Source organism: Macaca thibetana, chromosome 1 (assembly GCF_024542745.1).
Source record: "Macaca thibetana thibetana isolate TM-01 chromosome 1, ASM2454274v1, whole genome shotgun sequence".
In the NCBI taxonomy this organism is placed as follows: Eukaryota; Metazoa; Chordata; class Mammalia; order Primates; family Cercopithecidae; genus Macaca; species Macaca thibetana.
In genome coordinates, this window is record NC_065578.1 from 161818100 (window position 1) to 161843364 (window position 25265).

The window sequence follows — 25265 nt, forward strand, 5'->3', positions numbered from 1 at the left end:
CAAGGACAGTGCCTTTGACATATTTGTGCTTTCAGGCTGTGGGCACACAAATGTTTGCTGAATTGAGTCTAAGATTCTCCCTTTGGGTGGGGCTGGCTCTACCAGGGGCGTGTTTTATGTGCAGCTCAGAAAGCAAAGCCCCATTCATCTCAGCCAGGCCTACTGGGGCGGTGGGCCCGGGTGGGTTCTGAAGCCTGGGAGTGGGGAGGGCGTTCTCTGGAAAGGGGCCCAGAAGGCGTGGGCGCTCCGAGATTACAGTACCTGCGCTAACTTTTCCGCTCGGCTTCTTGCTCTTGAGCTTCTCCGGGCTAAGTCGGGTTCCCGGCAAGGGTCCCCGCCCCCCAGCCCAGCTCCCCGGCACCCGGGCCGCGACACAGCGCGGGGAGGCGGCCCAGCGCCAAGCTGGTCGGACTGGTTCTGAGCAGGAAGTCTCCCGCCCTCGCCCCGGGCAGCCGACCAGCCCCACGCCGGCCCCGGGCGTCCGTCGGTCGGTCCCGCGATCCGTCCGACGGTCCACCCAGCGCTTGCGGCCTCGCGGCCCGGCCGGCCTGAGCTGCGATCAATGCGGCTTTGTCTGGGACGCCCACACCCCAGAGGCCGCTCCCGGGTCGGCAAATCGGAGCGCGGCCGGGGCGCGCGGGGGTGAGATAAGCGGCCATGTGACCCCACCTGGGCGGGCGGGGGAGGGGCGCCAGGTGAGGCGGCGGCCGGCGGGGCGCGGGCGGCCACGCGGGGCTCCTGCAGCATGGCTGTCAGCAGGAAGGACTGGTCCGCGCTGTCCAGGTGAGCGCCCGAGGGAGCCGGGAGGGGCGCGGGGTCGGCCGGGAGCTTTTGGGTCTCCTCTCCCCGGGAACCGGCCTCCTCCCCGCCTGGGACCCTGACACCAAGGCTGGACCCTGGTCTTGCTGCGACTCGCGGGAGACAGGATTGGGGCCAAACTCGGGGACCCTGAGGTTACAGGGTAGGTCTTCTCCCATCGGGGCCTGAGGTCCCACACAGGGTACTTGGGGGAAGGCTGGTCCCCAGTCTGGACGCCCCCTGGGGTATGGCCTCCCTGTGGAAGGTGGAAGCAGGAAGGAACGTTTTGGGGGATTGTGGAGGTGTTCAGAGTAACCTCCAAGCCTCATTCCTGAGAGAAGTCTCCCTCATTCCTGAGTGTGTCTCCGGCGGAGAGGACCCCTGGGAGGTGTCCCACAGCCCCTCTTGGGAGGCGGAGGAGCAGGGAGAGCCGTCTTGGAGGGGTCAGTGAAAAGGACTGGAGGGAAGCAGACCCATCTCCCACCAAGGAGGCTCAAAATCTCAGCATGGCATTTTGGGGTGGCATCTGGGCTGAGAACCTTAAGATAGTGTCCATCCTCATCTGTGCTGCTACAATATTTGTACACTGGTCTCCTAAAGGGTCAGGGGATGAGGCATCCTTTCCCTGCCTACTGGACATCCTATCAGGGTCCCAGAGGCCTGGGGAAGGTGGGTGTTCAGAAGGCGGCACCCCTCATAGAGATTGGTGACCTCTACTGACTTCTCTTGGAGCGACCCTGAACCTCTGCCAAGAAGGCCCCCTGTGAGCATTTTCACCTCATTCCTCCACTGGGCGCCTCCCTCCCCCATCTTGTCCCTAAGGAAACTGAGGCTCCTGCAATAGCTCAGAGCTGGAGCCTGCTCTTTTGATCCCTTTCTAGCCAGGTAGACATTAGCGTCTTGGCCCCTCCCAGGTGGGCATTTGGGTCTTGGCCTTTCCTGAGCCAGGGCTATTTCTGCCAGGTGCAGAGAAGCACCCTCCAGCCGTTTGGGTCCTGCAGGCTTTCCCCATCAAGGCATCTTTCACAGGTTTTTCCAGTGCCTCTACCCCGCTCTACCCCGCTCCCGCCCTCCCTTAAGCGCTCCAGAACTACCTCATTGTCTCAGGCTTAGCCTCTCCATAGCAGCTCATCGCCTGGGACTGGGGGTGGGGGGCCACCTCCCCAGACCCTCAAGACCTCACAGTACTCTGAAGCACTGTGGGCAGCCCATGGGCTCTAGAGAGGGGAAAAGGTAAGCCCCACGAATGGAGGGAACTCAGTGCTCTGGAAAAGAAACCCAGGCTGCTACAGAGGAAGATCTGTGCTGAGGGTGCGGCTGAGGAGTCAAGGTCTTGGACTTTGCATGTGGGTCAGTGTGCCTGGGGGTTGATGTGGGAGTGTCTTTGCTTCTAGATGTGGGCCTACCTGTGCCTATGAATGTATGCTTGTGTGTGTGTGTGTGTGTGTGTGTGTGGTGTACTTGTGGACAAGTGTGTTTATGGCCTATGAAGAGATGAGACATCTGCGTGTGGAGTTGGTTCTTAATGTTGCTGAGTCTTGAGCTTGTCAGTCTGCATATGTTCAGTTGAATTGTTTATTGAAGACTGTGCATTGGGTTAAAAATACAAACCAGACACTCCTCCTTCAGAAGTTCATAGTCTGGTGGGATATATGTGATTTTGTGTCTGAAAGCATGCCTGGATATGCATGGGGGTGTGTGGGGGGAGGCAGCTGGGGCACTGGAACTTTGAAAATGGGAGCAAGGTCTGGCCTAAGCTTGTCCACTGCTCAGATGGACATGGACTCATGTGGCTACACCCAAGTTCCCACAAGATGTCCAGGGTAAGTGCCAGGGAAGCTCTGGGAAACCAGTCCTGCCACAGGGGCCCCTGGCCTGCCCTCCCTGCATGGTCCCAGCCCTCATAGAGCCCCGTGGGCAGATGCAGCTGCTGCCAACAGTCACCCTGATGAAGCACCTGGAACAGAGGACCGCTCCCGCTCCGCTCCCTGGGTGAACAAGCCTCAGCGGGCAGGCAGGAAAGGGCTGTGAGTCACTGTCAACGGAGCCTCCTGGGCTGGGGAGGACCTTGCTAGGGTGTGACAGCATGGCCCCAGGTGGGGAGGTGGATGGAGAGGTGGGTGGGTAGCTGGGGGCCAGCCTGCAGCCCATCCTTGGCATAGAGCAGAAATTCAAGTCCTCCAGCCCTGGGATGGGATGGGGGGCAGTGGTGAGCTGGCTGGCTGGGTGCCCTGGTCAGAGGCCTTGTCCTTTTCTCCCTGGACTGGCCTGGTGACCAGTGAGGCTGGGCCAGGCCTGTCTGCAGGGGGTGAGGGGTTGATCTAAGAGTGCCTGGGACTGAACAGCCAGTGGTTAATCATTTCCCTGCCTGGGCCTTGAGCCGCCCTCCTACTTCCAGTTGCTGCCCTGGGTTCTCCCGACACCTCTCTCTAGACCTTTGGGGCTGGAAGAGACCTGAGTTACCCCCCACAGTGACCATGCAGAAGGGGAGCTTAAGGCCTGCCCTGCTCAGGTTCAGGAGACTGGCCAAGGTCATGGGCATGCCCTCCCATCCCTCCTCTGTCCTCCCTTCCCTATCCCCAGCCCCCAAGATTTGCAAATTATGCTCCTTGAGCCCCAGGGTTCCACAAAATGCATCTGGGGCAGCCTTCTCACCCTCTCCCAGCTTTAAGCAGAGCAGCTGAGCCTTAATCTATTGTATAATGGGCTTCTGTCTGATTCAATTTGGGAAAATGGGTTCTACTGCTAAACATGACTTTTAACCACTTCACTTAAATCCCTGCCATCAGTTGCTGCAGAATAGATGGAAGTTAGACTTCAGGAAGAAAATTCCCAGGTGAGAGGTCAAAACAAGCTCCCTAGTGAGTAACAGGGCAAAATGTCCTTTAGAATTGTTTAAGAGAAAAAGAGGAACCCCATCTCCAAAGGATGGAGTTGAAGTCTGGAGTGGGGAGGATAGCAGCATTACGTGGAGACACCGAGATGGATGTGTGTCCCCAAATGAAGGCCAGGAGGTTGGGGAAAGGGTTGTGGAGAGGGAAGGAGTGGTAGGCAGCTGGCTGGTGCTGTGGCCTCAGCTAGTAGGAGCAGCAGAGCCTCCCCAGCTGTTGGGGCCTGCAGGTTTCACCCTGGGCCTTGCTCTGGGGTTTGAAGGTCAATGTTGCATGGGCCATGGGGTTTTCCCAAACCTCTGCCCTCCCAGGCTTTGCCCTGGGCCCCAACCTGTCCTGGAGTGGGGAATATCACACCTTTAGATGCCCTCTTGGGCCTCTGTTCCCTCCCCTGAGGGTTCAGCTGTTAAGCTCACTCTGGGTTGGGCCGGCCCTCCCTGGACATCCTTTTCTGGCACTTGGTATGGTGGTTAAGGGTAGGTGCTTTTGAGAGGCTGACCTATATTTAAATCTTGGTTTCTTGTTTTTATTAGCTGTGCAATCCTGGGACAGTTGACTCTTTTGAGCCTCAGTTTCTTTATATAGGAGATGGACAGAGTCTCGCTCTGTCACCCAGGCTGGGGTGCAGTGGCATGATCTCGGCTCACTACAACCTCTGCCTCCTGGGTTCTAAGTGATTCTCATGCCTCAGTCTTCTGAATGGCTGGGATTACAGGCGTGCGTCACCATACCCAGCTGTTTTTTTTTTTCTATTTTTAGTAGAGATGGGGTTTCACCATGTTGGCCAGGCTGGTCTTGAACTCCTGGCCTCAAGTGATCTGCCCGCCTTGGCCTCCTGAAGTGCTGGGATTACAAGTGTGAGCCACCACACCCAGTGGCTGTTGTAAAGATGAATGCCAGGGGTATTAGAACAGTGACTGGTGTTAGAGTAAGCACTTCCACGAGTGTGCTCACTTCCCCCCTTATTCCTTTAGTTATGGATTTATTCGTATTCACCATGTTCAACAAGTGCCCAACACTGTTTTGAGCCCTCAATTTTTTATTTATTACTGGGGTTTCAACAACTGTACCCACTGAGTCCCCTCCTGGGGACTGGCCTTTGCCCTTCCCTCCCTCCTCATAATTTGTGCTTATCCGAGATAACATTTCTCCCCAGGGTGGGGTGGTGCTGCTGTAGGGACTCCTGTTTTGCCAAATGTCAGGGTTGAAGGCAGCCCCATGATTGCCAAGCAGCAGGGATGGTGGCCATGTCACCTTGGGTGAGCTGTGGGGTCTTAGTGTAAAGCTTGGGGACACTCAAGGATCCCTGGGTTCTGAGTCCTGCAGCTCAGCCCTGGAGACCCCCCAGGAGACCAGGCCCTGAGTGCTCATGCACCATCCAGGGCCCCACAGGAGGATAAACAAATTGGCCACTTCCCCAAGGGCTGAGGGTGGCATGTGGGAGCTGGGTGGCTCAAGACCTAGGAATCCTGGAGGCTCCAGCTCAGCCAGCTGTGGGTGTGGTCAGGGAGAGGCGTTCTGGGCTTTGTGGGTCACTTTCCCCAGTGTTTGGATCCCTCAGCTTTGGAGGGCAAGAGCTATTTCCAGGCTGTGGACAAGGTGCATCCAGGGGAGGGAGCTGGAGATGTGGCCTCATATGTAAGCCAGCTGAAGTTGGCATTTCTAAGTCTGAATAAGAAAACCGAGGAGAGGTGGGACTTTGGAACCCGCCTCATAAGAGAGCATCTGTTTGTGTGTAGTGAATGAAGGATGAATGAATGATGAATGTTCAATCTACAAATGCCCAGAGCTCACGGGAGTCATGCAGAGGCCCAGGGGAATCTTGTTTAAGTTCCGTGGCCAAGGTCATAGGGGGAAAGTTTGATGTGGGCTCCTTTCCATCTCCCCTGAGGAAGTAGAGGTGTGACTGATGGAGGAGGGATTGAGGTTCTCACCAGGAAGAGCTGCCCTGCTGGCAGAATTGGGAGGGTCTGGAAGGTTCTCCTCCAAAGGCACCTCCTTTCCCCTTGGGGTGATGGGCAGGCACTCACCTTCCCTGGGCAGACAGCCGGGCAGATTGCCTTTGGGGGAGGAGTGGGCTTTGTTTCCCCTTTGTGTGCCTTGGCATCCAGGAAGAGGTTTTGTAATTTCTAGGGAGGAGGAGAGCCCAGCACTCCTGAAATTGACACTTACTTGTTCTTCCACATTTGTCAGCACCTGCTGGGTGCCAGGCGCCGTGCTGGGCACTAGACATGAAAGACACCCTATCCTGCGGTTGTTTCTCTCACTGCAGGACAACTCAGTTGCTCTTTTCTTATATAAAGACGTGGGTCTCGCTTCATTGCCTAAGCTGGTCTCAAACTCCTGGGTTCAAATAATCCTCCCACCTTGGCCTCCCGAAATGCTGGGATTACAGGTATGAGCCACCATGCCCAGCCAGTCACACTCTTTTCAACCCTCTCAGACCTTCTCCACTCCCTCCTTTGTTTGCTCATCAAAAAAAAAAAAAAAAAAGAAAAAAGAAAAACTTAAGATCTGTACATTTATGTAAATTATACCTTAAAGCATTCTTTGAGCCCACATCCTCCTCTAGCTACTGTCCACATCCCCCCCCTTTTTTTTTTAGATGGAATCTTGCTCTGTTGTCCAGGCTGGAGTGCAGCAGCATGATCTTAGCTCACTGCAACCTCTATCTCCTGGGCTCTAGCCATTTTCCTGCCTCAGCCTCCTGAGAAGCTGGGATTACAGGTGCCTGCCACCATGCCTGGCTAATTTTTGTATTTTCAGTAGAGACAGGGTTTTGCCATATTGGCCAGGCAGGTCTCGAACTCCTGACCTCAGGTGATCCACCTGCCTAAGCCTCTCAAAGTGCTAGGATTACAGGCGTGAGCCACTGTGCCCGGCCACTACTGTCCCATGCTATTTGCTTCTCAAAAGAGTTGTTGCTACTCACTAATTCCTTTTTTGGTTTCCATTTACCCCCGCCAGCCTGCTCAGACTCTGGCACAGTCCTGGGATCTGCTTTTCCTGTGGTACCTGGTGCCTCTGTGCTCACAATTCCGTCCTGGTCTCGTTCCCCTCGCAGCAGCATCTGACTGAGGCCTTCACTCCCCTGTTCATGCCAACGCCCTCCTCTGGTTTCCTTTGAGCTCCCTGGCTGCAGCGTCTTGATCTTTGCTTTTCACTGGTGTCTTCTCCCTTGGAACAAACCAGAAGCACAGCTCTTCATCTCCTCCTTGTCCCTCCCCACTACCACCCAACAGCCCACTGCACTCCTCCTTCCCCTAGTCTTTCTTATGTTATTAATGGCAGCTCCAGAAATAACTCAGGCCCAAAATCTAGCAGTTCTTGATTTTTCTCTTTTCCTCCCCCTCCTGCCACCCAACATCCAATCCAACAGCCAACCCTGGTGGCTGTATCTTCAGAACATGTCCCAAATCTGTCACTTTTCCCACATGTTTTCTGTCATCACCCCAGTTCAAGCCACCATAGCTCTAGTTCTCGCCTATGGGATTGCAGGTGCCTTCTGACCCCTGTTTCCTCTCTCGCCTAACCTTTTCAATTTTTTTTTTTCATACAGCAGCCAGAGAGATTAAAAATACAGCGATTCCATCATGTTGTTTCTTTGTGTACCACTCTCCAGGGCTCTCCAGCACACCTGGAATAAAACCCAAGTCCTTTTCCTGTTCTTCAAGGCCCTCTGCTTTGGCCTTGCCTCCCTCTCCAAATTCCCTGAGGGCCACTCTGGCCCTGGCTTCCCATCTTCCTCTGAATACCCAGCTCCTCACATGTGGGCTCTGCACTGGCTGGATCCTCCTTCTGGAACACTGGCTGCCAGATCCAGCTCTGCTGCCTACTTCTCATGAACCAGGCCTCTCCTAGGGGGCTTCCCCATCCAGCCACCTTCTCTCATGTTCCTTACTTTGTTCCCTTGTCCTAGTGACACTTAGCTGGTGTCATTTTGTTCATGGGCTCATTTCCTTGTTCATGGTCTGACTCCCCCATGCTGGAAATGTGCTCCGTCAAGGGGAAGACCCTGTTGGTCTCATTCCTGGCTGTTCCCAGCCCCTAGAATCATGCCTGGCACATAGTGGGTCCTCAGAAGTAATTTTTTCATGAATATTGGCTCAATCCAGGGGATGCTGGACCTAGAAAAAAATCGGAGCAGTCATGTGGTTCATTTTCTCATTTTAGGAGGGAAAACAGAGGAAGAGAAAAGGAAGTGACTTGCCCAAGGGCAGGAGGACTAGAAACCAGATCACCTGACCTTGCCTTACCAAAGTCTCCCTGCAGAGGAGAGAGGCTCAGTGGGAACTAGGGCTGGGCAGCAGGAGAGGCTGGGACAGCAAAAGGTAGAGATTTTGGCATCCGGCAGTGGCAAGGGGAGGCCTTGCAGTCGTTGCTATAACTCTGGGAGGCAAGACAGAGGCCTTTTCTAGAACCTTTTAACCTGATTTGCAGACAATGCAGGGGGAGCCACAGGGAGGTGCTGGGAAGGGCTCCTCCATCTGACTTTCACAGCCTGGTACTTCCCTGCTCACACCCCGTCCTGTCTCCCAGAGTGAAACTCAGCTTCCTGCCCCCAGCAAACCCTGAATCCTGGTACCTTCCCTCTGCTTGGACTGCCAGCCCCACCCCATTGAAAGCCTGTTTGTTCACTGAGATGCAGCCCAGGTTCATCTCTTCCATGAGCCTTTTCTGATAACCTTGGCCTATAGCATTTGTTCTCTCACTGTGCAGAACAACTTCTGCACTTTGGTTGGGGGAGTTATTGGTGGACACACTTCTCTTTTTCACTGGTTTGTCAATATCTCCAGGGCAGAGACCCTGCCATGTTCTGTGACCCCCACATGGTTCCTGACATGGTGCTGGCCTGTCACAGTCACTCAGTTTTCATTTGCTCTTTGGTTGGATTGGAAGGGGTGGGTTGGATGGAAGATGGGCTGGTGGGAGGTGGTAGGTAGGGCAGGTGGATAAAGATGGTGGAAACAGGTGGGTGGCTGAGTACGTGGGTGTGTGGGCTAGTAGTAGATGCATAGACTGGTGGGGTTGGCTGACTGACTGTAGAATGCCTGCTTGGTCCCATGAATGAAGAATGACTGGGGCAGGAACCAAAAGTAGGGTGTGTGATCCCCTTGCTCCCCGGAGAACTGAAAGTTGTCTGGATTTTCATCCAACTCTGTGGAGCTCCGTGGCTCAACTCTTTCCATGAAGCTCTTTCCATCTGATAGGTGAGGGAGGCTCCAGGAGCCCCTGGGAAAGTGAAGGGAAGGCGATATTGGAGTTTTTTCCAGGTGTAAGTGGTTTTGTAAGTCTTCCCTTCCCAAACGCTAAGAAATTCCATGGGGAACTGAGTAACTGAGGAAATACCTCCATAACTGTCCACTGATGGGTATTACCTAAGGATCCCAGGACCAAAAAGAGAAAGGCACTTGGCAAGTCCATCTGTTTCCTTCAGGCAGGACCAGGCCCGCCCTTCCACATTCCTGGTCACCCCCAGGGACGGAGGCGCCCCATTCTCATCCTTGGGTCCAGAGTACAGTTCAAACCAGTGGTTCCTATCTGGGGTGACTGCCCCCAGGGGACATTTGGCAATGTCAGGAAACACTTTGGTTGTCCCAGCTGGGGAATGTACTACTGGCACCCAGCAGGTAGAGGCTAGGGATGCTGCTAAACATCCTGTGATCCAGAACAGCCCCCGACATGGAATTGTCTGGTCAAAGTGTCAACATTGCTGAGCTGGAGAAACCCCGGTCTAATCCAAAGCCCTGCAGCTTTAGTAGGAATTTAATAGATGTATAATTTGAACTACATTTAAAATGTTAAGTTTTTTTTAAGGTGGAGTTTCACTCTTGCCCAGGCTGGAGTGCAATGGCACTATCTTGGCTCACTGCAACCTCTACCTCCCAGGTTCAAGTGATTCTCTGGCCTCAGCCTCCTGAGTAGCTGGGATTACAGGCATGTGCCACCACACCCAGCTAATTTTGTTTTGTTTTGTTTTGTATTTTTAGTAGAGACAGGGTTTCACCAAGTCTTGATCTCAGATGACCCACCCTCCTCAGCCTCCCAAAGTGCTGGGATTACAGGTGTGAGCCACTGCGCCTGGCCTAAAATGTTAAGTTTTTGAGTAGTCACGTTAAAAAAAAGTAAAAAGGAGCCCAGCGCAGTGGCTCATGCCTGTAATCCCAGCACTTTGGGAGGCCAAGGTAGGAGGATTGCTTGAGCCCAGGAGTCTAGGACCAGCCTGAGCAACATTGTGAGACCTCATTTCTATAAAAAATTTTAAAATTAACCAGGTGTAGTAATGCACACCTGTAGTCCCAGCTACTCGGGAGGCTGAGGTGGGAGGATCACTTGAGCCCAGGAGGTTGGGGCTGCAGTGAGCTGTGATCACGCTGCTGCCCTCCAATCTGAGCAACAGAGCGAGACGCTGTTTCAAAAAAAAAAAAAGGGAAAAACAAAATTAATTTTAATACTATAGCTCATTTACCCCAATATATCCACAATATTGCCATTTCAACACACAATCAATATACACAATTTTTTCTTCCTTTTTTTTCCCCCCTTTTTCGAGACAGTCTTGTTGTGTCACCCAGGCTGGAGTGCAGTGACACAATCTCAGCTCACTGCAACCTCTGCCTTCTGGGTTCAAGTGATTCTCATGCCTCAGCCTCCTCAGTAGCTAGGACTACAGGTGTGCGCCACCATGCCCCGCTATTTTGTGTGTGTGTGTGTGTGTGTGTTTTTAGTAGAGATGGGTTTTTGCCATGTTGCCCAAGCTGGTCTCGAACTCCTAAGCTTAGGCAGTCCCCCTGTCTCAGTCTCCCAAAGTGCTAGGATCACAGGCATGAGTCACCGCGCCTGGCCAATGTACAAGGTTCTTAATGAGACCTTTTTCTGGTCTTCAAGACCCAGCGTGCATTTCACACAGCATGCCTCGGTTCACACCAGCCATGTTTCAAGCGCTTCTGAGCCACTTGTAGCCAGTACAGGCCTAGAGGCATTTGGTCTCTTCTCCCAGCCCTACAGGAGCCTGCCTCAGGAGGGTCCTGGGTTTCCCCAGCTGTGCTGACCCTCTCCTCTCCTCCCCCAGCCTTGCCCGGCAGTGGACTCTGGAGGATGAGGAGGAGCAGGAGCGTGAGCGCAGGCGGCGGCACCGCAACCTGAGCTCCACGACGGATGATGAGGCTCCCAGGCTCAGCCAGAATGGGGACCGGCATACCTCTGCTTCTGAGAGGTAGGTGCTCAGGTTTCTATCCTGATTGATGGGGATGGACTGGCTGCCTCGGACTGAGTGCACCATGTTCGGTCTGCTCAGGGAGTTGGGGTCCAGGAAATGAGGCTGAAGGGTGTGATGATGAACTTCAAGTTCCCCACCTTCCCCAGGCTCAGTCCTGCCAGCTTCTGTCTTCTTCATAACAATGCTTGCTACTTTTTGTTGACCATCCATGAGCCAATACTGTGCTGGACATTTTATGGCCATAGCTCATGTAATTCTCACCATATCCCTGGGAGAGAGGTATTGTTATCCCATTTTACAGGTGGAGAAACAGCTGAGATCTTGCTGAGATCATGTACCTTAAGAGTGGCAGGGCCAGAATGTCCATCCAGATTTGTCAAGCTCCCACCTCCTTCTTCAGGCTGCCTCCCTCTAACCCTGACCCTCTATAATTTAATTTACTAATTCTTTTTTTTTTAATTTAATTTTTTTTTTTTTTTTTGAGAGTAAGTCTTGCTCTGTTGCTAGGCTGGAGTGCAGTGGTGCGATTTCGGCTCACTGCAACCTCCGCCTCCCTGGTTCAAGCAGTTATCCTGCCTCAGCCTCCCCAGTAGCTGGGACTACAGGCGTGCACCACCATGCCCAGCTAATTTTTGTATTTTTAGTAGAAATGGGGTTTCACCATGTTGGCCAGGATGGTCTCGATCTCTTGACCTCATGATCCGCCCGCCTTGGCCTCCCAAAGTGCTGGGATTACAGGCGTGAGCCACCACACCTGGCTGCCTTTTTTTTTCTTTTTTGAGATGGAGTCTCGCTCTGTCACCCAGGCTGGAGTGCAGTGGCACAATCTTGGCTCACTGCAACCTCCACCTCTTGGGTTCAAGCGATTCTCCTGCCTCAGCCTCCCAAGTAGCTGGGATTAAAGGTACCTGCCACCATGCCTGGCTAATTTTTGTATTTTTAGTAGAGATGGGGTTTCGACATGTTGACCAGGCTGGTCTTGAACTCCTGACCTCAGGTGATCCGCCTGCCTCAGCCTCCCAAAGTGCTGGGATTACAGGTGTGAGCCACTGCTCCTGGCCTATAATTTACTTCTGAGGAGAAGAACCCTGGGGCTAGTTTTGCCATCTAGATTTTGGGATTATGAGGTGGGGAAGAGCCTGGGGTTTACTGAATGCCACCTATATGCCAGGACTGTGCTGGGCACCCTCACGAGTCTCATTTTGCTTCCTAACAAGCCCAATTTGCAGATTTGAAAACTGAGGCCCAGACAGTAAGCTAACTTGCCTGAAAGCACATGGAGAGCAGGGTGGTGAGGAAGGAAAAGAATCTCCTTTTGCTGGAGGCCGGGTGCTAAGGGTTTTGGACAATCCTCTCATGTTGCTTTTGTTTCTTCGGGTCGCCGAGAAGGGAGAACAGGGCTGTGTTGATCTCCCCTCCCCTCCCCTCCCTTCCCTCCCCCATCCCCCTTCCCCTACCCTCTCCTCTCCCCCTTCCCCTCCCCTCTCCTCTCCCCCCCTTCCCCTCTCTCCTCCCCTCCCCCCTCCCCTAGCCTTGCCTGGCCCCAGACTTTGGAGGATGTCCAGAGCTGGGCTGCACAAGTACCTGTGGCTGTCACCTAGTCTCGGCTGCACCCACAAAACTGACAGGAGTGTGGAATGGTACATCAGAAGCCTTAGGTTCTGCTCCCAGCTCCCCCACCAATTAGCTGTGTGACCTTGAACAAATCCCTGGACATCTTTAGTCTTGATCTAAGATCTAAGGGGCAGTGACTATGCTTATTCCTTTTGATCCCCAGTGCCCCGCACAGGCTCTGGCCCATATTAAATTAGTTATTCAGGGTCTGTTGACTGTGTCTGAACATGGAGTTGTTGGACTTCATAGGAATTTATAAACTTTTTAAAAAGCATAGAGTGCTTTGTTCAGATGATACCTTGGAAGTGCAATATATCGAGTGGATAAAGGTGGTGGTGAGCCAGGGAGGCCAGGGCCTGACTTCCTCACCTCCTCCTTGGTGGCCCTGGCAGCATCTCCATTGGGTTAGGTATACTTAGGGTCTCGTCCACCTCTATCCTCTGATTCTGTCTCCCATCTTCTGACTCAGACTACCGAGCGTGGAAGAAGCAGAGGTGCCCAAGCCACTGCCCCCAGCCTCCAAAGATGAGGGTGAGGACATCCAGAGCATCCTCAGAACACGGCAGGAGCGGAGGCAGAGGCGGCAGGTGGTGGAGGCTGCACAGGCCCCCATCCGGGAGAGGCTGGAGGCAGAGGAGGGGAGGGACAGCTTGAGCCCTGGGCAGGCCACACAGCAACCCCTAGTCCCCAAGAAGGAACTGGAAATCCCACCTCGCCGGAGACTGAGTCGGGAACAGCGGGGCCCCTGGGCCCTGGAGGAGGAGAGCTTGACGGGCAGGGAGCCAGGAGGGAGGAAGAAAGGGGTTCCAGAGAAGTCCCCAGTCTTGGAGAAATCATCCATGCCAGAGAAGACGGCACCTGAAAAGAGTCTGGTCTCCGAGAAAACCTCCATCTCCGAGAAGGTGCTGGCCTCGGAGAAGACATCCCTATCGGAGAAGATAGTGTCAGAGAAAAGAAACAGCTCAGAGAAAAAGTCTGTTCTAGAAAAATCGAGTGTCTCCGAGAAGTCGCCAGCCCCAGGGATGGCACTGGGCTCAGGAAGAAGGCTGGTGTCTGAGAAAGCATCCATCTTCGAGAAGGCACTGTCCTCAGAGAAGAGCCCAACTGCAGATGCCAAGCCGGCCCCAAAGAGGGCCACAGCCTCAGAGCAGCCCCTGGCGCAGGAGCTGCCAGCCTCTGGAGGAAGCCCAGCCACCACCAAGGAGCAAAGAGGAAGGGCCCTCCCTGGGAAGAACCTGCCCTCCTTGACAGAGCAGGGGGCTTCAGACCCTCCGACTGTGGCCTCCCGCCTTCCACCCGTCACACTCCAGGTTGGCAGTGTCCCGCCCCTCCCACCCTTCTACTCTGCCACCCGGCTGGCCCTGCCGGCCAGTCTCACCCAGGTAATCCCTGGTTCCCTGGCTCCCTCCATCCTCCCACCTGCAGGCTGGCCTTGGAAGTCTCTTCTTTCCCTGCCTGTTTCTAACCACGGTCAGAGCAGGGAGGCTGAGATGGGGCAGGCTGCTGGAGCTTAAAGGGGCACCAGCTGTGGGGCAGGGAGCAGCTGGTGCCCTCCACCATATCCTCATCCAGGGCCTGGGCTCCAGGACCCTGGCAGACTAATGGGAAGCCTCAGATCCTTCTAGAAGCTCCCCTAGAAAGCTCTGCCTGGTGCCCTAGCCCCAAGGGACTTTGTCCGTGAGCTACTCCCACAGCAGATGAAGGAGGCAGGAGAGAAGGCACAGGGCTGTCCCACTCTCCCCTCTTCCTGTAGCTCCTGGCGTGAGCCATGGGGTCTATGGCTGCCCTGGCCTCCTGGGCCCTAGACCTCTTGTGTGACACTCCCCCTGCTCCATCCAGGTGAAAATCCCCAGCAAGGAGGAAGAGGCAGATATGTCCTCACCCACACAGCGAACCTACAGCAGCTCCCTCAAACGCTCCAGCCCCAGGACCATCTCCTTTCGGGTGAGAATGCTGGGCACCTTGGTCTGGGAGCCTGTGGAGGGCAAGCGGAGGAAGCCCGCATCCATTACAACATAGAAGCCATAGGTTAGGTAGGAAGCTCCTCTGGATAGAGATGGGCTTTGGATTCCCGTGGGTGGCCCTGAACAGACAAGGCTGTATTCGGCAGAGAAGAGCAGGTTAGTGACCTGGGAGGTAGGTTCCAATAAGCATGAGTAGCCCCACCTAGTGGGTAAGGCCAGGGCTGCATGAAGACCGGACAGGCAGGGCAGGTCCTCGGCTGCAGGGAGGTCCACACCTGCCTTCATCAGTTCCTGGCCTCACCTAGGAGACTTGTCTAGGAGGGGAGGGGAGGAACAGAGAGCAGCAAGGGTCTCCTAGTTCTCCCTGCTCTGCCAGTGTCCCAATAGAACAAACTATGTGGATTGGGGAAATCTCATCTTGTTTTGCCCTGGTGTTTGTTCTTAGTTCTTCTGTTCACTGGGTCATTCACTCAATCATTTTGTATCACGCCTCTAATGTGTGCCAGGCCCTGGAGAGGTGGCCCGATAGTGACTGGTGCCCCCCCAGAGCTCATGGGCAGTGGGAGGCAGATAGGAAATAGGTGGTTACAGGTGCCCTGAGAAGGAAGCCTGAAGAAAGACTTCTGACCCATATTAGTGGGTGGGAACCTGTGTCTTCCAGATACAAACAATGATCTTTAATGAAGACTTGTCCACATATTTCTTTGGTGGGGGTTGACCCCTGGTAGAAGGGGTGGGAGGTCTGAAGAGGAGGAGGACATGTCTGTCCTCACTCGAGGGGGCCACCAATTTCCCGGGGACTCCCATACACCAATGCCTTTCCTTCTCATTTCAGATGAACCCCAAGAAAGACAACTCAGAAACAACCCTAACTCGCAGGTGGGCGGCCTGGAGGCTCTGGTTCTTTCCTATTTGGCCATATTCAGGCTATTTTCTGAGTACCTGCACCTGCCCTCCTTGTGCCAGGCTGTGCAGTAGGGTACATGAGAGGAAGGTGCAGTCCTTGCCCAGGGCTCCAGATCTGGCAGGGGGATGGGATTAACAGGATGGACTCAGTTGGGATGAGATGGAACAAGGAGGGGGAGGGATCAGGGAGAGCTGCTCGGAGGAGGTAGGGCTTGGGTGGGGCCCCAAAAGGGGATTAAGGGTTTAGCCTTGAGGTTAGGAGAGGGAAAGGTGGCTTTCTGGGAGGGAGACCACAGACAGTGTAAGGGAGGGGAAGCCCCTGCTCCAGCAGGCCTGGTTGGGGGGCTGTGGGTCTGCAGGTTTAACAAGGATTCCTGGGCTCAGTGGTGTTGATGCAAGTAGCCTGAGGACTATGCTTTGAAATAAAAAAGCAAAACTGAAATAGGATCTGAGAAGCAGATATGCTTGTGTGTTAGGAATGTCATCCACTCATGCTGTATTCATCTGCCCCATGAACATTTACTGGAGCCTACTACACTAGGCTAGGCTTGGGGTGGAGGAGGAGGAATGCAAAGACAAATGACACAGCTGCTGTCCTCAAGCAACTCATACCCACCCAGCGAACCTATAGCAGTTCTCTCAAACATGATACCATTGCATACTGGCCAACCAAGGAGGGACAGGGACACAGGAATATGAACCCAGGGCTAGGAGCTCAGGAGTAGCTGCACCTGCTCAGCCTGTGAGAGCTGGGGAAGGTGTCAGGGAGCAATCGATTTTCCATGAACTAGTAGGAAGTTTGCACGTGTAAAACTGGAGGAATAGTGTTTTAAATAGAGGAAACAGCATGTGAAAAGGCAGAGTGAAGAGCATGGTGTCCAGCTGGCCAGCACACAGGCATACTGTTGGGGAGGGAAGGGGAGGGCCCAGATCACTAGAGCCTTGTGTGCTGTGCCAAGGCCTGCGGGGTCCGAGCTGGAAGGACAGGATTAGATTTGAGGTAGGAGCAGCCATGTGGAGAGCTCATGATGGCAGGCCGGGAGAGCAGGTAGGTGGCGATTGCTGTGATGGGGAAGATGGAAAGGAAGGGCCTGCTTCGGGAGGTGTTTTGCAGTGGAAGTGACAAGGTATGGAGGAGAAGGGAAGGAGGGACATCTTGGGGATGTCCTGTTGTATGGGACGTTTCTCGGGAGTGGAGGGAAATCCCTGGAGTCTGTAAGTTCCTCACCTTGGCCGAGTCAGCACAGCCTGCTGTGTGATGGAGGGCCACGTTTCTCTTGGCCACAAAGAGAAAGCGTGATGGGGCTGCTTCTCAGGCCGTGGGGGCAGGCCTGGTCTGCCTGGGTGTCTCACTTGGCTCGCCTGTTCCATCTTCCATCCTGCAGTGCCAGTATGAAGCTCCCAGCCAACACAGTGAAGTTGGGAGAGAAGCTGGAGAGATACCACACAGCCATACGGGTGGGTGGGGGCTTCTCCCGAGGGGTGGAGGGCAGGATGAGTGGTGGGCATGGCCCTTGCCCCTCCTCGGCGTGGGTCAGCTGTTGGTGTTCTTGGTTCCCAGAGATCAGAATCTGTCAAGTCTCCGGGTTCCCCTCGCACTGAGTTATTCGTGGCTCCTGTGGGTGTAGCCAGCAAGCGTCACCTCTTTGAGAAGGAACTGGTGGGCCAGAGCCGAGCAGAACCAGCCTCCAGCCGGAAGGTGAGGCGCTCAGGCCCCACCAGGGTCCTTAGGGTGATTAGCCCTGACATCTCCAAAACCCAAATCTTGGCTGTGGCAGTGCTGGAAAACTGTGTTTTCATGTGTCAATTAATGTTGGCAGAACCTTCACTTGAGTTCCCATTCACGTTCCTGAGCCCATCTCCTTAGCTGGGCACACAGCTCCCTGGGAGAAGGGGAGGGGGCTGTCCCAGGTATATGTGGCACATGCTGGATGCATATGGGAGTGAGGGAGAGTCCTATCCCATTCCAGGGCCTCTGAACATGCCTCGCTGCTGCCAAGGGCCCCAAACCCTGAGATGGAAGGTTCTCTTTTTAGGAGAACTTGAGGCTCTCAGGGGTTGTGACATCAAGACTCAACCTGTGGATCAGCAGGACCCAAGAGTCTGGAGATCAGGACCCCCAGGTACCCTGGCCCTCTCTGATGTCTCTTACTGTGGGGCCATTGCGGTGGGATGATTGGGGACAGAGGAGGGACAGTGGGAGATGAGGAGTCATTTCAGGAGTGGAAACAGTGGGGGATGGATGGGTATGTGGGTCAGACTCTGGCAGAGAGGAGGGGTGGGTCTGGGTTCCTTTTCTCTTGTGGGAAGAGAAAGGACATCCTGGGCTGGGAGCTGGGCCTGGGGGATCCTGAGCCCTTTGGAGCCTGGTCTTAGTCCCTGATCTCCACCCTGATACCCTCAATCAGGAGGCACAGAAAGCGTCGTCTGCTACCAAGAGGACTCAGTGGGGACAGAAATCTGACTCCTCGCTGGACGCTGAGGTGAATGGTGGGGAGGGGCCTGGCCCTACAGCAGAGGGCCATCGTGCACTGTGGGAGACCCCATCGCCCCCGTGTGTACACATTAACTGGCCTGCGATCGCACAGTCTACCCAGAACGCCCCCATCCCTGCTCATGCAGATTGGTCTGAGCCAACCGTGAGAACAAGGTTGAGCCCTCAGCTGGTTTTGCTGCCTGTAGCTCTCAGAGCCTCTGCCCCTTCAGCTGACAGATTGCAGGGCTCTGACTCATTGTGGGTGTGGGGCTTGGGCAAAGAGATGCCTTCCTATCCAGTGGCCCCCTTCCCCTTCCATCCCTGAGCACCCCATTGCCTTGTGCTAACAGCTCTTTGCCCCACAGGTGTGACAAGCCCTGCCAGGACAGACCTGCAAGTCTTCATCTCAAGGGGCCTCCCTCATGCCAGGCCTCTGCCTCTCACAGCAGCACCCCTTCCTCTCATTGCCTCTGTTCCCTTTTTGCCTCTGGATCTGTTTGGCCAGGGCCCTGGGGTCAGGAATATTTGCAAGACTCAGCCAGTTCCTTCCCAGCCCAGCCTCTTGGGGCTGGGACCTTCTCACCCTGCAGCAGGCACAACAGATGCTGGGACCCAGCCTCTGCCCAGGGCACAGCACAGGTGCACATCAGCACTATGGGGCCTACGTCCTGCCCAGAGACCTCTGCTCCTTCCTGCTCACATCCAGGGGCAGGGCACGGCATCCCTCAAGAACTCCAGAGTCACCTGTCTCATCTGCTCCCAGCAAGTGCCTCTGTGTCTGTGATGTCCCCCTTCACTGAGGCCTGGACCCACCCATCTTTGTCCCTGGGGCCTGCTCCCAGCCACCGAGGCCCACTCTGGCCAGATGGGGAAGGAGCTGCCGTGCATCTTCCCCGTGGCATCTCCCTGCTTGGTTCTCCCCTCCCTTCCCTGGCCTGCTGCCCTGGCCAGGAATTAAGTGCCTTTTTGTGTGCAACCACTTCCCCTTTCTCTGAAAATCCTATTCTCAGGAAGGATCTGATAAATTCATTCACTCTCAGGTGTAAGTGACTGATGAGACCTGAAAAGCGAATTCCTCTCTAGAGGCCTTGCTTTCTAGCAGAGGTCATCTGAAGTGTGTGAGGAGGATCATCATTTTCCTCATCTCCCCTCTTCTCACATTAAGGTGGTGGCTCGCCACTCAGTAGTCCTAGCTTGGTGACTGGGGAACTGCCACATACAGGGCCAGGCCTACCCTCCTCCCCACAAGCCCCCTCCAGCCCCCACCCCCATGCTCGGACATCATGGCCCCCATGAGCTTGGAGAATGAACCATCAGAGAATCTAGAACGGACTAAGCTAGGAACATCAGCCTGGTGCCCTGTTAACCCCTTAAAGCTGTGGTTTACAACTTTTCAAAAGTTTAAATCATTAGAACTCTGTCTTGATTGACTGCTCTAGTTTTACCCAGAATCAGCTGGGGATGCGGCCAGGTGCAGAGCCCCCTGCCCACTCCCCCTTTGCATGCCTGGGGAAGCTCCAGGTCTTTTTGGAACACCACCCTTAACACGGCTCCTAAGGGTATCATCAGTCCAGTTCCCCAGGTGTGTGGGGTATCAGCCCTACCCCTGCTCTGTGACTCGGTGAGGGCTCCGCAGATCTGCCCCAGGGGACAGGCCCTCAAAGTGCCATCTGTGCAGAGGTCCCAGTGCCCCAGGCTGGCCCACCTCTGGCCAGTGAGTCTCCTGTGCCCGAGTAAGGGACATAGGGACCTGGGGGCCCTGTCCCGAGCACCCCCCACCCACTGCTAGTGCTGGGGCTTTGTGAGTGTTCCAACTTCACAGCTAAGAGTTGGAGGACAAGGGTGGACAGGGCCGAGGAATGGAGTGAGTCCTGCCTGGAGCCTCGGGACATCTTAACGGCTCTGGCTCTGGCTCTGCCCAGACCTCAGGTGTGACCCTTGAGCCATTTCCCTTCTCTGAATCTCAAGCAGATGACCTCAGAGGACTTTCACATGTTCATGCCATGATAGGTGAACTTTTCCAGTAAACAAAACTGTCCCCACCCAGAGTCAGGAGAGCCTCCTGGAAGCCTTCCCTGGGCAGGGCCCCACCCTGGAGTAAGACACTGAGGGGCCTGTTCCTGCAGCTGCAGCCTCAGCAGGGCCCTTCATGCCTGCACCCCCTTCCCCTGGAGTGCCCAGTGAGGGCTGGCTGCTAGGGGAAATGTCAGGGGGTGCCACAGCACAGCCCCCTCCCCTGTGAATCCAATATGGGAGGGCCCTGCCCTTGTTCCTATTGCAGACACAGCCAGTAAACAAGGAGACCAGGGTGTGCCCAAGATGACCTCGGCTGGGGATAGATGAGTGGTAGTGACTGGATGTCCAGGCAGGTGGGGAGGCCTCTGGACGGGTGACATTGGGCACCCTCTGGAGACAACAGGGCTCCCACTCACCACTCCTGGCCGTACCCTCCTGCTTTCTTGCCGTAGGGGCCCTGTGACCCCACAAGTGGCCCGTCCTGTTGTGGATCTTCAAATTTACATGCACTGTTTCAGCATAAGCTTCCCATTCCACTCTGGCTTTGTTTTCTCTTTACATCCCTTTGCAAGGACAGGGATATCAAAAACATGGGCTGAGAGTAACCCTGCTATGCCCAGGAGTGGCTGCTGCATGGGGGCTGGATTTCCTCATCTGAGTAGCTGTCTCACAGCGCTCTGAACGAAGCTCCTGCCTTAGAACAATTAGAAGCCGTACGGGTGTGGCCTATGACACCAAGGATCTACTGGGCTTTTCCCATGGGGCTCTGTAGTGATCTAGGTGCCCAGACCCCTTTTCTAGGCATCCATGCAAATAAACTGGCCTGTTTGAAAGTTTATTGGGCTTACAAGGAACAGTAACCCACCCTCAAGTTAAAAAGGGGTTTGGGAAAAGTGATTCTAAATTCTACGTTATTCCAGGCCAGGACCCGAGGCAAGGCTAGGCCCTACTTCATGGGCTAGACTGGGAGAGAGAGATGATGGGGGTCCCCTCACTTTCTTCTGGATGGCCTGGCTCCTTCCTCACCATCCCTCGGGAATCTCTCCCCTCCATCTGCCTGTCTCTCTACAAAATCTCCCTGCTTCCCTGTGGTCCTCCTCAGTCCCATGATGCTGGCCAGCAGGCGGTTGGCTTCCGCTTGCCCTGCCGCAGATCTGCTGGCAGTGTGGAGACCCACGTGGCAGGGGATAAGCCTGGAGCTGGGCAATCAAGGCCACCGGACTCAGAGGCCACAGGGAACTATGGAGGGGACAAAGTCAGCTGAGTGATGGGACAAAAGTCTAACAGCAGCATGGGTATGGAGCAAATGCAAGTCCCCTGTGCAGAGGACCTTTTCAAGGACATTAGTGGTGGAGGCAGCATAGTAACTCCCAAGATAGAGGGTTTGAGAGAAGAGTTTGAGGACTGGGAAGGTGGGACACATGACTGGGTGATGGGAGAAGAGGGCAGAGAATAGCGAGATTGCTTTCTTCGCCCACAGAGAAACAGGAGTGTGGATCATGAATGGGCAAGATTTTTAAGTGCCAGGGGGGTCATGGGGGAGGGGAGGGCCTGGTCCAGAGGAGGACCATTCCTGCTTCAGAGTCAAGCAGGACCTAGGCTGTGAAGATTCAGAGTGAGATGGAGGGGAGAGTCAGCTCAGCTGCCCACTGGCTTGCTTTCCTCCTGTCTCTTTCATTTTCATAATCTACCGAACCCTGCAATGGGCCAGCCCTGAACGTACAAGTGCATGTGCATGGTCAGACACAGGCAAGCAAGCGAAAGCCCGGGGCCTGACACATGCATCTGCAGTCTAGCAGGTTTAGCAGGTCATAGTCCGGCACTGTTTGATTTTAAAGCCGTTAAGGGATGACCTTCGAGAGTCCGCATCACCCCTCTCGCACAACGAGCCGCCTGTTCAAGGTTCTTGACTGGAAGTTCTACCTTGTATCTGGCTGCCCGTAGCGGTTTAAGTCCATTCCCTGTGAGGAGGGTGTGCCACATGGCTTTGGGGGTCATGGAGAAGACCCACCTTGCAGATGCCCTCACGGAGGCTGGCAGAGCCGGCCACCTGCCCAAGGCTGCTCAGCCCATTAGGAGCTGGTAGCCTGGAAGGTGTCTTCACCCCCAGCATCGGTTCAAGTGGAGCAGCACATAGCTCTTGCCCTCTGCCTTCCAAGATTCTGGTGCTGAGCCTTACGGAGTGTCTTGGAGGTTACCTTCTGCCCCCCAACCCTGTTCCCAGCCAGCCCTCCCAGGCCTGGGTTTCTGGCCTCTGCTTTATCAGGATTCTCAAGAGGGACAGCTGGTTTATGTTGCATGACTGTTCCCTGCATATCTGCTCTGGTTTTAAATAGCTTATCTGAGCAGCTGGAGGACCACATGGGCTTATATGGCGTGGGGTACATGTTCCTGTAGCCTTGTCCCTGGCACCTGCCAAAATAGCAGCCAACACCCCCCACCCCCACCGCCATCCCCTTGCCCCACCCATCCCCTGTCGTGCATTCCTCCCTCCTCAGGGCTGGCTCACCAGGCCCCAGCCCACATGCCTGCTTAAAGCCCTCTCCATCCTCTGCCTCACCCAGTCCCTGCCGAGGCTGAGCAGACGCCTCCAGGATCTGTCGGCAGCTGCTGTTCTGAGGTAAGGCTCGGGCAGGGCTCTGGGGAAGAGGAGAGCAGAGAATGGACGGGGAGATGTGAGGGTCTTGGGCCCTGGCATCTTTACCCAGAGTCTGCCTGTGTCTGCAGAAGTCCATGGCCCCTCCTGGTGGAAGTCACACTTCAGAGGAGGGGTTGCCAGGACTGGGCTCCAAGATTGGTACAATAGAGCAGAGAGAGAGAATCCCATGTGGCCATTGGAGACCAGGGTTGGAGTCCTGGACCTGCCACTAAAGATGTAGAGTTGTAAACTCTTGGGTGAGGCACTTTCCCTCTCCAGGCCTCAGTTTTCTCATCTGTAGAGTGGGCTAAATATTTGCTAGGCCTCTGCCTGCTCTAAATACAATGAAGCTCTAACCAATAGGGACTCCCCCAAATTGCTTGTTCCAGGCCGAGGGTCACCTATAGCTTTCCACGCAGGTCCTTCTTGAGTCCCAGAGAGCAGAGTGAGACTGCAGCCCTGTCAGTCAGGTGAGTCCCCTGGTCATATTCTCAAGGCCAGGAACTCAGAAACTGTCCTGGAAGCACTGAGAACCACCAGATGTGCAGGGTCCACTGCAGCGCCTCTCCAGGCCGAGGCAGGAATTCCATTTGATGCCACTGACTCAGTGCCATTCCCTCCCAGAGAGAACCCTGAACTGAGCTGCACTTGAGGGGCAGATGGGGAAAGGCCTCACTGGGAGAACCTCTCCTTGGGTGTGAGCCCAGCTGGTTGGCATTAAAGGGTTTAACCTGGGTCCTTGTAAGCGTAACCCTTGTCCCACCCCACCCCAACACCCCATCTTGGGACAGGCCTTGCTCTGTGCCCAGGAGCGGTAGAGAAAGATCCCCTTGGTTTCTAGTTTCTCCTGGGCAGGCTGAAGACTATTCGGGGAGGGGGTTGCCTGGTGTGTAAGGAATTTCAGAGCACATTCCTGGCCTGCTGTAGCCAGGAAGCTACCTGCCCTCCCAAATTCCTTTTCTGACCCATGTCTTAGAGGGCGAATCTTCCTTCTCCCTGCAAAAGTGGAATCTGAGAGGATCAGGTTGCCTGCTGCCTCCTACTTTCTGCCCGCCACTTCCACTCCTCCTGCTCTCTCCCCATCCCCTTACCCCCGCTGTCCTGGTGGGCTAACAGCTGTTGGCTCAGGAAAATCCCAGTCAAATGCTGGGGACAAGGACTGAGGGGTGGGGCCTGTGTTTCTCAGAAACTCGGAGACTGTTTCTACAAGGACAGAACTCAAGGCTCTTCCGTTTTATAGTTGGTTAACTGAAGTCAGAGAGGCTAGGTGACTTAAATAAGGCCACACAGCAAAATCTGTGTTTTAAGCCCAGATTTTTTGACCCCAAGGTCAGTATGCTTTATGCCTTCTATTGTCTTTGCTTCACTCTCCAAGAAAGGTAACCCTGATCTCTTGGCTGTGAATGTGTTAGGCTAGAAAGCTGCCTGTGGAAGGGGGTGGGACTTGGGTGTGAGGACACAGGTGTTTCAAGACATTCTGGGACCCTTGCCCTGCCAGGTTCTTGACCCTCTCCCATTCTGCAGCCTCCAGTCTCAGCCCACCTCTTTCCTCTGCATCAGGTCCTGCCTTTGAGCCACTGGCATGGTGGTGTCCTCTGGGCTGGCTGAAAGCCCTCCTCCATCCTCCAGGTCTGCGTGCTATTTTTGGGAGCTGGATGGTGCTCCCAGGAACAGGGAGAGGAGTCCAAGCGCTCTGTCCTCCTGTGAGCCCCCAGCACCATGCCCAGTGGCTCTGAACTGGTGGAAGGGCAGAATAGGAGAGGAGAGGGAAAGCTAGAAGCTATGCACCCAGGCTGGACATGCACGGTTCCTCCGAGAATTTTCTCCCTCCCACTGAGGGACAGGCTCCTTCTGGGGCTCAGGCAGGAGCTCCTCAAGTTCTCAAGTCACTAGTTCTGGCGGCTCCTCTGGGGCTTTGGGTAACAGTTGTCACCCCCACCCATCCTGGGGTTAGGAAGGCTATTCTCTTTGGCCACGCTCATCCTAAGACCCATTTGGGCCGGGCGCGGTGGCTCAAGCCTGTAATCCCAGCACTTTGGGAGGCCGAGGCGGGTGGATCACGAGGTCAGGAGATCGAGACTATCCTGGCTAACATGGTGAAACCCCGTCTCTACTAAAAATACAAAAAACTAGCCGGGCGTGGTGGCGGGCGCCTGTAGTCTCAGCTACTTGGGAGGCTGAGGCGGGAGAATGGCGTGAACCCGGGAGGCGGAGCTTGCAGTGAGCCGAGATCACGCCACTGCACTCCAGCCTGGGAGACACAGCGAGACTCCGTCTCAAAAAAAAAAAAAAAAAAAAAAAAAAAAGACCCATTTGGAGACTCTCTGGGGTTTGAGTCTTTTTTTCAGCAGAATGAGGCTGACGTCTCTTTTGCTCACCCACCCACCCCACCCTGGGGGTTGGGGCAAAAAAGTGGCTCAGAGCTGTGGTCCAGAGCTCCTTGTAAACAAGGCTCCTCCCTCACTGTCCTCATCCTGCTCCAGCAGAGGGAGCAGGGGAGGGACCACTGTGCTGCAGCTGTGCTTGTTTCTAACCCAGCAGGACTGGACATAATGGGAGCAGGGTCTGAAGGCAGTCAATCCAGGGCTGCAGTGGGTGCTGAGTCTGGGGCAGTCTCCACCTAGAGGGGCAGCTGGGCAGTGGCAGCTGCCTTGGAATGGCTCAGCCTCAAAGAGGCTGCCTTACGGCGGTCATCACCCCACCCAACCAGAGCCCTGGCTCTTGCTGGATGTCCACAGATGAG

General features: G+C 54.9%; 1 protein-coding gene across 2 annotated transcripts; it reads left to right on the forward strand.

Moving 5' to 3' along the window:
* The first annotated feature begins 448 nt into the window (after positions 1–448).
* LAD1 (ladinin 1) lies at positions 449–18907 on the forward strand. 2 transcript variants are annotated; one of them, XM_050763707.1, is made up of 10 exons: positions 449–783; positions 10762–10905; positions 12992–13832; positions 14362–14466; positions 15322–15365; positions 16778–16850; positions 16954–17091; positions 17429–17515; positions 17801–17875; positions 18234–18907. In XM_050763707.1, the coding sequence occupies exons 1-10, from the start codon at positions 746–748 to the stop codon at positions 18237–18239; spliced, it is 1551 nt and encodes a 516-aa protein (XP_050619664.1). In that variant the 5' UTR covers positions 449–745; the 3' UTR covers positions 18240–18907. The 2 variants fall into 2 exon arrangements, with proteins under 2 accessions (XP_050619664.1, XP_050619673.1); XM_050763716.1 differs by lacking the exon at positions 449–783 and adding an exon at positions 1238–2031.
* The last annotated feature ends 6358 nt before the right edge of the window (positions 18908–25265 follow it).

Bases quoted from the DNA above. Each gene is read 5' to 3' on its own strand.
- LAD1 (XM_050763707.1), top strand. From the start codon at position 746: ATGGCTGTCAGCAGGAAGGACTGGTCCGCGCTGTCCAG. The intron at 15,366-16,777 runs GTGGGCGGCCTG...TCCATCCTGCAG, and splicing joins GAAACAACCCTAACTCGCAG to TGCCAGTATGAAGCTCCCAG. The intron at 17,516-17,800 runs GTACCCTGGCCC...ACCCTCAATCAG, and splicing joins CTGGAGATCAGGACCCCCAG to GAGGCACAGAAAGCGTCGTC.